This window comes from Dipteris shenzhenensis, chromosome 12, assembly GCF_047967505.1.
Source record: "Dipteris shenzhenensis isolate YYH24624 ecotype China chromosome 12, Dip_SZ_1.0, whole genome shotgun sequence".
In the NCBI taxonomy this organism is placed as follows: domain Eukaryota; kingdom Viridiplantae; phylum Streptophyta; class Polypodiopsida; order Gleicheniales; family Dipteridaceae; genus Dipteris; species Dipteris shenzhenensis.
Genome location: NC_141607.1, coordinates 4211784 through 4223770, shown reverse-complemented (window position 1 = coordinate 4223770; position 11987 = coordinate 4211784). Strand labels below are relative to the sequence as shown.

General features: G+C 46.6%; 1 protein-coding gene across 5 annotated transcripts; it reads right to left on the bottom strand.

The window, feature by feature from the left end:
• Positions 1-4528: 4528 nt before the first annotated feature.
• On the bottom strand, positions 4529-11241 carry LOC147895706 (pentatricopeptide repeat-containing protein At4g04370-like). 5 transcript variants are annotated; one of them, XM_087382357.1, is made up of 3 exons: positions 11032-11241; positions 10792-10864; positions 4529-10652 (listed from the first exon to the last, which is right to left on the bottom strand). In XM_087382357.1, the coding sequence occupies exons 1-3, from the start codon at positions 11126-11128 to the stop codon at positions 5747-5749; spliced, it is 5076 nt and encodes a 1691-aa protein (XP_087238483.1). In that variant the 5' UTR covers positions 11129-11241; the 3' UTR covers positions 4529-5746. The 5 variants fall into 5 exon arrangements, with proteins under 5 accessions (XP_087238483.1, XP_087238484.1, XP_087238481.1 ...); XM_087382358.1 differs by having other exon boundaries at positions 4529-10678; positions 11032-11046; XM_087382355.1 differs by lacking the exon at positions 11032-11241 and having other exon boundaries at positions 10792-11015.
• Positions 11242-11987: the final 746 nt, after the last annotated feature.

The window sequence follows — 11987 nt, the reverse complement described above, 5'->3', positions numbered from 1 at the left end:
GTCCCTCTCTACCTACTCTCCATTTCTCATGTCTACTACCCCCCTTCACTCCAAATCCCATTCTAATTTCACAATCCCTCTCTCGAACTTCTTCGCAACCCAAGCTCCTAATAGACTACCACACCCTTATGCCCTTCAACTGCGACTACCACACCCTTATGCCCTTCAACCACTAATCAAGACTATGTTCCCACACGCGCACGTGCGCGCGCGCACACACACACACACACACACACACACAGAGGAACATGCCCAAACTCATCCTCTAAAAACTTAACACATAGTGCAATTTTAATCTCATTCTAGTTACTCATAAAGTTAAAAACCATAAACTCCATGACACATGATAGGGACTAGCTACTATGACGTCCCCACCGGTGTCATCACCGCCCAACACTACGTGTAGACCGTAGTGTAAACATATGCTCTCACTCAAACATACTTGAGCATCCATTTATACAAAGGTCTTCGTACTAAGTTTCTATCAGCACTCCAGAGGTGAAGGGCAAACTCAGCTGTCTACTATGCCAAAGGCTAGCAATAAAAGATAAGGCTAATAAAAAAAGTCCACATTCTCTTCATGCAAGCGACAACCCTTGTGAAGACTGAACGATTTCATTTTAGTCTCTCCCAAACGAGCATCTAAGCAAAAAAATGCTTAGACAATCTAGCTGATATGGCAACACACTACTTAAGATTGAATCCATCACAATAATAACAAGCCATGACATGGAGGAAAAACCCTATAATTTTTTATAAGCCTTAAACACTCCATCGAGACAAAAACATTAATCAACATCGGTCAATCAAAAACTCTTCTTCACATGAGCTATTGTAACTACACCTCCCTCCCAATAGACTATGACCGAAGGTCCTATGCTACAATGTGAAAACATAAGCTATAGCAATTGACAACACTTGTTCAGTAACTATAACCTTAAAGTACATACAATTGAGGATAATTGACAACCTTTTAGCATTTTGGTACTACAACCTTAAAGTACATACAATTGAGGATAATTGACTACCTTTTAGCATTATTACCAAGGGAGACTAGCACCTAGAACAGGCTCCTAAGTAAGCTAAGTTACCTTATTCAAAATTGAGAGCTCTCATGCCAAGGAGCTCAACTTTGCACAAAATTAGATGCTTTCAAGCAAGCTTTTGAGAAGTCCAGACGTCTACATGCAGCCCCACGAGGCTGCATGCACTTGCATGCCTACCAAGTGGACAATCCATCCCTTGCATGTCAATTGCGGAGGCTCCCAAGTACAGGTCAAGCTTATTGTATGAATTGTGGAGACAAAACTAGGCAAAAAGTCTACTAAAATGAAGTGATACTTTGCCATACTAAGAACGCGTGTGAAGCTTGGTTGAGTGAATCAACAGCAATCAAAATTATTAAGCAACCAAGAAGGCACTTTGGTGCAACTACCAGAATTGGTAATGTGAGTAGCCTACAAGTGGAAAGCAAAGATCAAACTTGATTAAACTTGAAGCTTTTTGTGAAAGTGACTGCAAACTTCCATATTGATAGACTATCAAGTCAAGGAATAGGGGAGGCTCAAGGAGGATGTCATTGTTGCATAGCTTCGAGGGAGAAACAAAGCACAAGCAATCATTGAACGTTGCGAACGATGACAATTGCACACGGAAGTCCACACAAGAACATCAATTCATTTCCATCCTTTCCATAAGACCCGAGTACAGCCTCAAGGGCTTATCACCTTTGATATCATGTCTAAGGTCACTCCTGACACATCACCAACCACTCACCCCATTTCATCTATCCTAGTCGCTATGTCTCACACCCAATCATGCTAATACCCCTTAAAAAGACCACTCTTCCTGTCATGTGCTCACAACTCTCATGGCTATAGTAGACTGACGTAGGACTTTGTGTTCCTCCACCCCAAATAAAAGGCCCGAACCTTGATCACACACATGAGACCATGATTTCAACACGAGACCATAATTTCAACATGCCCCCTTTGTAAAATGATTCTCTAGACCTCGAGAGACTTACATCCATGGCTCACACATGCACCAACTTAGGGCCTCAAGTCGCTTAATTTTGCTCAGATGGATCTTGACCAATAACACACTCCAAACAACTCATTAGATTGGAGTTTCAGAGGGTGAAGCCTCACGCCACCAAGACCCAAGCAAGCACCTTCCTACTCCAAGAATCGAGAGGACCTGAACGCCGCATATCCCTACTCCAATCCCTACTCACTGACACAGAGACAACTTAATAAATTCCTTTTAAGGCAAATAGGTAAGGCAGAACACCTCACACGCACACAGCTTTATTCCGGTCATTTTGGATTTACCACCTTAGAACTGATACACAAGGCATACATCCTTATATAACTGAAGCAAGGCAGAGCACCCATCCAGATCCACCTCTCGCCACAATGGAGGGAACCTGGGAAGAGGGCAAAGGTGCCTCTAAGGGTAATGGGGAAAAGCCTCCCACATCTTTCTCATATTTCACCTAGGTAATGGTAAGCAGGTATAAGCCAGTTTAAAAATTTACAGCAGTCCCTGAAATAAAACCTTTGGAAAGGCATTCGCACAGGCAACCAGACCGCACATGCCATTACCTCCTAATCCTTCAGCTTGACAAAGACAACCGATTCAGAGTCTGGCAAATGGAGCACTGCAATCAAGCCACGTTGAACAACTAAGCACTTCTGGGCTCCTGTGAATCAAAAACCTGTTCGAACCCAGGCATAGAGCACACACGGGCGATATTTGCCCTAGTCATCATGAAAGAGGGGGCTGGAGAAGCTGTTTTGGCTAAATGCTGCGAAGAAAACTATCTGGGCAACTACGTGGCTGCAAATAAGGCAGCATCAACTGGGACAATCAGAGGCTACTTGTCAGACACCAAGGTCTGCAGTCGTCCCAATACTGGCTATCCAACCACTTCTTTCAGCAACACTTAGTCTCTCTCCACTTCAGTCCGGATGCGGCAAGCGTCTGGCGCCTGCCAATTTACTTTTCATCCCTGCAATCTTACATGGTATACTGATGGTGGGGGTCGGTCTTCTAGGCTGGAGTTGGATGAGGGTGGAGGTCATCATCTCCTGATGTACCGTGGGTAGAGTAGAGAGTGAGGAACTTTGTTGTGGGTGTGCCCGCCCAGAGGGGGATGGTGTTGGAAATATGGGTCTTGTTGTGTGGTCCTAACCCCCTTCATGGTGGCACCTTGGTAATATGTGAATATTAGAGGGGCTAAGAGGCCCTTCGCACGCACAGGCGACATGTGGAATATTGGGGAGAAATCCCATATGCAAGAGAGTCCCGCCGGCTTTTGCTGGGGGCTGAAGGAGGCTTGCGTGGCTAGGATGCTGGGGAGTGCCCCCCCCCCGTACTCGGCGCATCCAATTGTAGGCTGCCAACAGTGGTATCAGAGCAGGCATTTGACCTGCGGACTGTGGTGATGACATGTGGTGACAGCGACTGTTCAAGAAAGCCGCATGGTGATTCTCTGGCAGCTGGCTGCACATGCTCAGTAATGACCCTCGTGTGCCGTGTGTACATTCGTGATGTGAAGACTGCTGCGGGAATTGACGGCCTACGTCAGTGGACTGAGCAGTATTGATTGGCAGCCTGGGCTCTTGCATATGATTGGCTGTTCGGGCCCTGAGTGGGTGTGCAGCATCTGTTGACTGGCAGTTCTACATTCATGGGGTTAGGCCTATGCGGGGTGGTTCAAAATATGGGCCTTGTTGTGTGGCCCTAACCCCCTTCATGGTGGCACCTTGGTAATATGTGAATATTAGAGGGCTAAGAGGCCCTTGGCATGCACAGGCGACACGTGGAACATTGGGGAGAAATCCCATATGCAAGAGTGTAATAAATGTTCCTTGGAATATATAAGGTAAAATGAATAGACCCTCCTTCAGTCCCACCAGCCTTTTGCTGGGGGCTGAAGGAGGCTTGCGTGGCTAGAGGCGGGGGAGTGGGACCCCCCATACTCGGCGCATCCAATTGTAGGCTGCCATGTGGCAGCTATCCTACAGATGGATGCATACTTGGGCTAGGATCTTGAGGACCCAGCCATGTCAGGAACAGATCCAGGGTGCTGCACATGTGCCAGGGGCAGATCAGCCTGCGGGGAGGCTTCACCAGGCTGTTGCAGGAGCAGCAGATCTGTGCCAGTCAGTACGGCACAGATCCCTAGCAGTCCTGGGCCCTGGTAGGGCTGCTAATGTGCCCTATAAATAGCCCCAGCCTCTCCCCCATTCGGCTGGTAGTACAAGGGCCGACCCACAGATCTAGGGGCTGACCTGACAGAGCCCTACATGGGCTGCACAGGCCTACCTCAGCCTATAAAAGGCTGCTGGGGCCCCCAAAGGGTGGCCACACTGCCCCCCCCCTCCTGGCCTCCATAGTGCGCAGCACAGGGCTGCTCCAGGGGCTGCCTACGAAGCCCCCCCTTTCCTCTCATTTCATCTCTTTGTGGAGCACTTTGACCATCTATTGCAGAGGTTTTTCCCCACTGTTTGGGGGTTTTTGGTCCAGTTCCGATGCACTTCTCGCAGACGAACCTGTTCCATAGCTTCAAGGAGGGAGAAACAAAGCATGAGCAATCGCAGAAGGTTTTAAGCAGTAAGAAATGCACACGGAAGTATCCATCGATTTCCATTGTTTCCATAAGATCCAAGTATATCCTCATATAGCCTCAAAGGCTTATCACCTGACATCATGTCTTAGGCTTAACATCACCACCTTCAAGCTCACCTTCAACTCCTCCAAGATTCCTCCGCACTTTTCTCTCACCTCGGCATTCTTCTTCAGGTCACCCCTGCCGACACATCATCAACCACATCGCCCTATCTCATCCATCCTAGTGACTCACTATCTCTCACACCCAATCACATTGTAAATGATGACCTACACCATGGCTCTCTGAAACAGTCGAGACCTTCCCTCAAGTTCGGATCAAGATAAATACTAAGAAGGAATCTTATATGCTGCCCATATGGCAGCCAATATGCTTCCCGTGTCCCTTTCTCCCCCTTCCCTCCCCCCTGCCCCCCCCCCCCCCCCACTTTCATTACTGCAGGTGTCATTCCCAATTGGGGGAGCTCACATGTGGGGGAGGTGACCTATATTCTCCAAGGGTCAGGTTTACACTAGGTGGCGCGAAGGTCCCCACACACTGCACCCTAGCCCTAAGCTCACACACATTCCTGGGAGGGATAAAGGGGCCTTGAGTGCTCTGTATAACCAAGCCATATATTTCACCATTTGTGTACACTGTATATGGGACTATTTGTCCACTTATTGCCACATGTCATTAGGGTCCCCAGCCCTTACTGTTTCCGTACCCATGCAGGTGGGGTCTATCCCTAACACATCCCCATAGGCCAACGCCCAAAACAAAGGCGAATCTCTGGTCAATCCCACCAAGAGCCAGAGGTTGCTCCAATATAGAGCCCCACAGGATGCTGTAAGCTGCTGCCAGTCTGATGACGCACCACGCCAATCAATCAATGTCAAAGCTGCCATGTGCACCACCACAATCGCCAATCACATGACTCCCGTATCAGTCTTTTACACTGCCTATGAGCAGTGCATATCACACAGCATACTGTTTCAGTCTCATATGCGAAACCTGCCATGATCAGTCTCATATGCGAAACCTGTCATGATCCACCCTGCCAGTCGCCATATCCAATCATGCAGCAGTAGTATTTCCCCCATTTGTCACACTATTTTGAAAGACCAAAAGTTATGCCCCTGGATGCCCACATAATGCAGTTTCCTTCTGCTCACATACTGCAGCTTCCTTCAGATCACAAGAGCTAAGTCTCAAGACCAGATCAAGATTGGGCACATGCCCACCCTTCCTCACACGCAAAGTCAAAATTTCTAGCATTTTTGAGATCTCTTGGCTTTGGTTGTTACCCACCACAAACTCATACACATGCTTGTTCAGCTCTATCAAAGCAATTGCAGGCTTTATTTTTGCCCCTACACACGTCCTCAGCTCCTCTATTCTCTGTGCATCATCATGCCTACCAGCACTTGCATAAATGTTTGCCATGAGCACGTAAGCAGCAGCAAAATCTGGACTCATCTGGATAAGCTGCTGAAAGCATTTAAATGCTAATTTAACTTCCCCATAAGCTTTGCAGGCACTGAGCAAAGCTGTCCATGTTCCTTCAGATGGAGGACACCACATAGTTTCAAGAAATTTCTCTGCTGCATACAAATGTCCTGTTCGAGCAAGAAGATCAATGATACAAGTATAATGATCTACTGTAGGTGCAATGTCATATTCTTCTCTCATTACCTTGAAATACGCCTGACCCTTAAACAACAGGCTGGTATGGCTGCATGCAGTAAGAAGACAGGTGAATGTAATAGCATCCGGCTTCACACCTTGTTCCTGCATGTCCTCGAAACATTCAACAGCCATGATACCCTCATGATTAATGCCATAACCTCTTATCATTGCACTCCATGACACAACATCTCTAACAGGCAGCTTTAGAAAAACTTCCTGTGCTTCTGAAAGAGCGCCACATCTTGCGTACATGTCAACCAAAGTGTTCCCAACTAGAAGGTCCCTTTCAAATCCTTTGTGTATGATCTCCCTATGTATTTCTCGGCCCTTGCCTACTATTCCTATGCTTCCACAAGCTTTTAAGACACAAACAAATGTGACAACATCTGGAGAGATACCCTCAAATTGCATCTGTTCAAAACATTTAAGCGCTTGTTGACCAGGTCCATGTTCTGCATACCCCACAATTAGTGAGGTCCATGACACAACATCTCGATTTGGAAGCCTTTCAAAGACTTGTGCTGCTTTCGAAAGTGAGCCACATTTGGCATACGTGTCTACCAAAGCATTGCTAACAAGTAGATCTCTTTCAAATCCATTTTCTATGAGCTCAGCGTGTATTTCTCGGACCTTGTCTACATCTCCTACACTGCCACAAGCTTTCAAGGCATAAACAAATGCAACAGCATCTGGAGAGATTGCTTCCAAACGCATCTGTTTAAAACATTCGAGCGCTTTCTCACCAGGTCCATGTTCGGCATATCCTGCTATAAGGGATGTCCATGACACAACCTCTTGAACTGGCAGATTGTCAAAGACTTCCCGTGCCTCTGAAAGTGAGCCACATTTGGCGTACATGTCAACCAAAGCGCTACTCACAAGAACGTCTCTTTCAGATCCCTTTAGAATGATATCAGCATGCATATCTCGCCCCTTGTCTATAACTCCTATGCTGCCACAAGCTTTTAAGGCACAAGAAAATATGACATCACTGGGAGGCAGCCCCTCCAGTTCCATCTGTTGAAAGCATTTCAGTGCTTCCTGACCGGGTCCATGTTCAGCATATCCCGCAATTAGTGTGGCCCATGACACAACATCAGGAATTGGCAGTTTGTCAAAAACTTCCCGTGCCTCTAAAAGTAGGCCACACTCAGCATACATGTCAACTAAAGTGTTGCCAACAAAAAGATCTCTTTCAAATCCCATTTGGGCAATCTCAGCATGTATTTCTCGGCCCTTGCCTATGGCCCCAATACTGCTACAAGCTTTCAAAACACAAACAAATGTGACAGCATTCGGAGAGATGCCGTCCAGCTGCATATGCTCAAAACATTTCAGCGCTTCCTGACCAGGTCCGTGTTCAGCATAGCCTGCAATCAAGGCATCCCATGAGACCACATCTTGAACTAGCAGCTTGTTGAATACTTCTTGTGCCTCTGAAAGCGAGCCACATTTGGCATACATGTCAACTAAAGTGTTGCCAACAAAAGTCTCTCTTTCAAATCCCTTCTGCATGACCTGAGAATGTATTTTTCGGCCCTGACCTAAAGATCTAGTGCTGCCACAAGCTTTCAAGACGCAAACAAATGTGACAGCATCAGGACAGAGTCTCTCCCATTGCATCTGTTCAAAGCAATTCAGTGCTTCCTTTGCAGGTCCATGCTCAGCATACCCTGCAATCAGTGCAGTCCACAAAACAACATCGTGAATTGGCAGCCGGTCAAAGACCTCTCGTGCCTCTGACAATGAACCACATTTGGCATAAATGCTGACCAAAGTATTGCCCACAAGATCTCTTTCAAATCCCTTTTGTGTGATCTCCATGTGTATTTGCCGCACCTTGTCTATGGCTCCTATGCTCCCACAAGCTTTCAATAGGCAAATAAACGTGACATCACTTGGAGAGATGCCCTCAAGTTGCATCTGCTCAAAACATTTTAGTGCATCCTGACCTGGCCCATATTCAGCACATCCTGGAATGAGTGCTGCCCATGACACACCATCTCGAACTGGCAGAGTGTTAAAGACTTCCCTTGCCTCAGAAATTGAACCGCATTTGGCATACATGTCAACCAAGCTGTTGCCTAGAAAGATCTCTCTCTCTAACCCGCTTTGCCGGATCAAAGCATGTAATTGTCGACCCTTGCCTATATCTCGTGTTCTGCCACAAGCTTTCAAGGCACAGACAAACGTGACAGCATTTGGAGGGATGCCCTCCAGTTTCATCTGTTCAAAAAATGTCAGTGCTTCCAGACCAGGTCCATGTTCAGCATAGCCCGCAATCAATGCAGCCCATGAGACCACATCTCGAACTGGCAGCTTGTCAAATACTTCCCGTGCCTCTGAAAGTGAACCACATTTGGCATACATGTCGACCAAAGTGTTGCTGAGAAAATTATCTGTTTCACATCCCTTTTGTGCAATCGCAGCATGTATTTCTCGGCCCTCACCTATGGCTCCTATGCTGCCACAAGCCTTCAACACACAAACAAAGGTTATAGCATTCGGAGGGATGCCCTCCAGCTGCATCTCATGGAAACATTTCAGCGCTTCCAGACCATGTCCGTGTTCAGCATATCCTCCAATTAATGCAACCCACGACACCACATCGTGAACCGCCAAATTGTCAAAGACTTCTCTTGCCTCTGTGATCGCACCACATTTGGCATACAGATCAACCAGAGAATTGCCAACAAAAAGGTCTCTTTCAAACCTCTCTTTTGCAATTATAGAATGTAGCTCTCGGCCCTTGCCTATGGCTCTTATGCTGCCACAACCCTTCAAGACACAAACAAAAGTGATAGAATTTGGACAAATGCCCTCGAATTGCATCCGTTCAAAACATTTCAGAGACTCCTGCCCAAGTCCATGTTGAGCGTAGCCTGCAATCAGTGCAGCCCAAGACACAACATCTCGACCTGGCAGCCTATCCAAGACCTCTTGTGCCTCTGAAATTGAGCCGCATTTGGCATACATATCGATCAAAGCATTGCCTACAAAAATCTCTCTTTCAAGTCCCTTTTGTACGATCTCCACATGTATCTCTTGGCCCTTATGTATGGCTCCTATGCTGCCACAAGCTTTCAAGATAGAAACATACGTGAAAGCATTTGGGGAGACACCCTCCCGTTGCATCTGTTCAAAACATTTCAGTGCTTCCTGGGTGGGTCCATGTTCAGCATATCCTGCAACTAGCGCAGTCCATGACATGACGTGTCGAACTGGCAGTGTGTCAAAGACTTCTTGTGCTTCTGCAAGTGAACCACAATTGGCATACATGCCAACCAAAGCGCTCCCAATGAAAATATCATTATCAAATCCCTTTTGTGTGATCTCGGCATGTATTTTTCGCCCTTTGTCTATGGTTCCTATGCTGCCACAAGCTTTCAAGACACAAACAAACGTGACAGCATCTGGAGATGTGCCCTCTAGTTGCATCTGTTCAAAGAACTTCAGCGCTTCCTGGCCAGGTCCATGTTCAGCATATCCTGAAATTAGTGCGGTCCATGAGACAACATGTCGAACGACCAGCTTGTTAAAGATTCTGTGTGCCTCTGCAAGTAAACCAAATTTTGCATACATGTCAACTAAAGTGCTGCCAACAAAAGTATCTTTCTCAAATCCCTTCTGTGCAATCTTAACATGAATCTCCCGGCCTCTTTCCAAATCTTTAAGCCTAGCACAAGCTTGTAATAAGGCTATAAGCGTATACCTGCTAGGATGCACGCCATCCTCTTGCATTTTCTGGTACAGGTTGAGAGCATGCTGCGTTTGCCCATGTTGGACGTATCCTAAGATAAGGGAAGTCCATGAGTGCTCATTGCGATGAACCAACCTGTTGAAAACCGGCTGAGCATAGTTCACACCTTCACAATCCACAAACGTTGGCACAGTGTAGTTTCCAACAGCTCCATGACTTTCCAGTCCATCGTTGCAAATGTGTGCGTGCACGCGCTTGGCATACTCTAGGTTCTTTTGTTTCCTGCACTTCTGCAAGATGCAGACGAAGTTCTGAACCGAAGGCAGCTCATTCATCCGGTCCAAAAGATGGACCATCTCCTCCATGTACATCATATCCCAAATACTGCCCTCCGGCAGTTGTCTGGCGTCCATCTGTATTTGAGACCTAACACTGGCTGGACACATGCGGCTGGCCTGTCCTAGCTCCTCGACCAAACCAGACTCTCGAAAGGAGCACGACAGCTCTTGCATGACATGGCGATCAGATGATTTCCCGTTCATTCCTTGTGTTTCCCCTTTCTGAGCCTCCGTTTTCTCAAGCATGGCTTTAACCCAGTCTACGTTACACCTCTTGTCAATGCGCAGCGACTGCTCGGTACACGTATTCCTGAAATTTGTAAACTTTGGGTTGGTCTGTTAAACTCACCATAGACTCGTCAGGAAAAGTTCCAAAGTATGAGTTTAAGACCGTGAACTTTAGATGCACGCTGTGCAAAGCATTTTGTTCAGAGCAAGGATTGACCTACTTCGTTTTTTTGCCGTTGGGATCCGTGAAATACTCGTCCCAAAAGCGCTCTGCAGGTACCATCTGCTCCCTATCTGCAAGTGGACACAAAAAATAACAACTAGTATCACGACGAAACTTTGATGACAAGACCACAGGTGAGAGCGAAATAGAGCCAACCAAAGAATCTTGCATCACTAAATGCTGTTGCCGCTGAATTGATCAGCAACCCGGTATTCATGCGGACTGGTGCTCCACTCACTATTTGCATCCAACATCAGCTCAACGACCGAGATGTGTGCCCGCGAAGATGAAGGCACAGGTGAGGTTGTTGCGAGCCAGCATCCTGAGGGCCTCATCCTCCAAAATCTACTCAACGTCTAAAGAATGCTGCACAGAGCCATGGGAAGCTCCACTTCATGGAATGTGGACTGAAGCTTCATATAAACAACTAAAAAGTTAATTTCAAATACATCCTAGCTTGGCCTTGGTGATTCTTGGGATGCTAGACTTGGTGATTGGCTGAAGCAGGGATTGGCCTGCAAGTTCTTCTGTTCACATTCTGTTCACATTGCACCACACTTAAAATTTTGGGTTAACCACAATGGTTAGTCAATTACTCGCTTAGAGTTGGAAGATTTTGATGTTTAGGCACCAAGGGATTCAATGGATATTTGGGCCATGCGGCTTCATCGAGCTCGACAGTCTTCTCTCGTTATAAATTTCCGTTAATGGTAGCTATTGCTGGCAAAGATGCCTACTTCGGATCGTCTTTCAAAGTGGCACTCTGATATTTCTCCCCTATGCCCGTTTTGTCACGTGGCTTTTGAGTCACATTTCTATCTTTTTTGGAGTTGCTTGCGTGTTCAACCAATTTGGCATTAAAATGGTTCGTGGCTAGTGCCGGGAGAGTTATTTCAACTTCCTCACTGGAAATCAACATTATTGGGGGATAGAGGCTGCCTTAATGAACTGCAAATGCCCTTATGGAATCTTATGCGCTCTGTCATCATCCACAGACTCTGGCTTACCAGAAATGCTGTTGTGTTTGAACGTATTCGTCTTCCCTCTAACTTGAATTTTCAGGTTCGCGGGGACATTTTGAGGGTCTTAAAGCTTTGTAGCACCAAATCTGTAGTTTATGGAGTTGCCTTTTCGGCACGTGTGCATGCACATACGTGTTTGTGTGTGTGTGTGTGTGTGTGTGTGTGAGAGAGA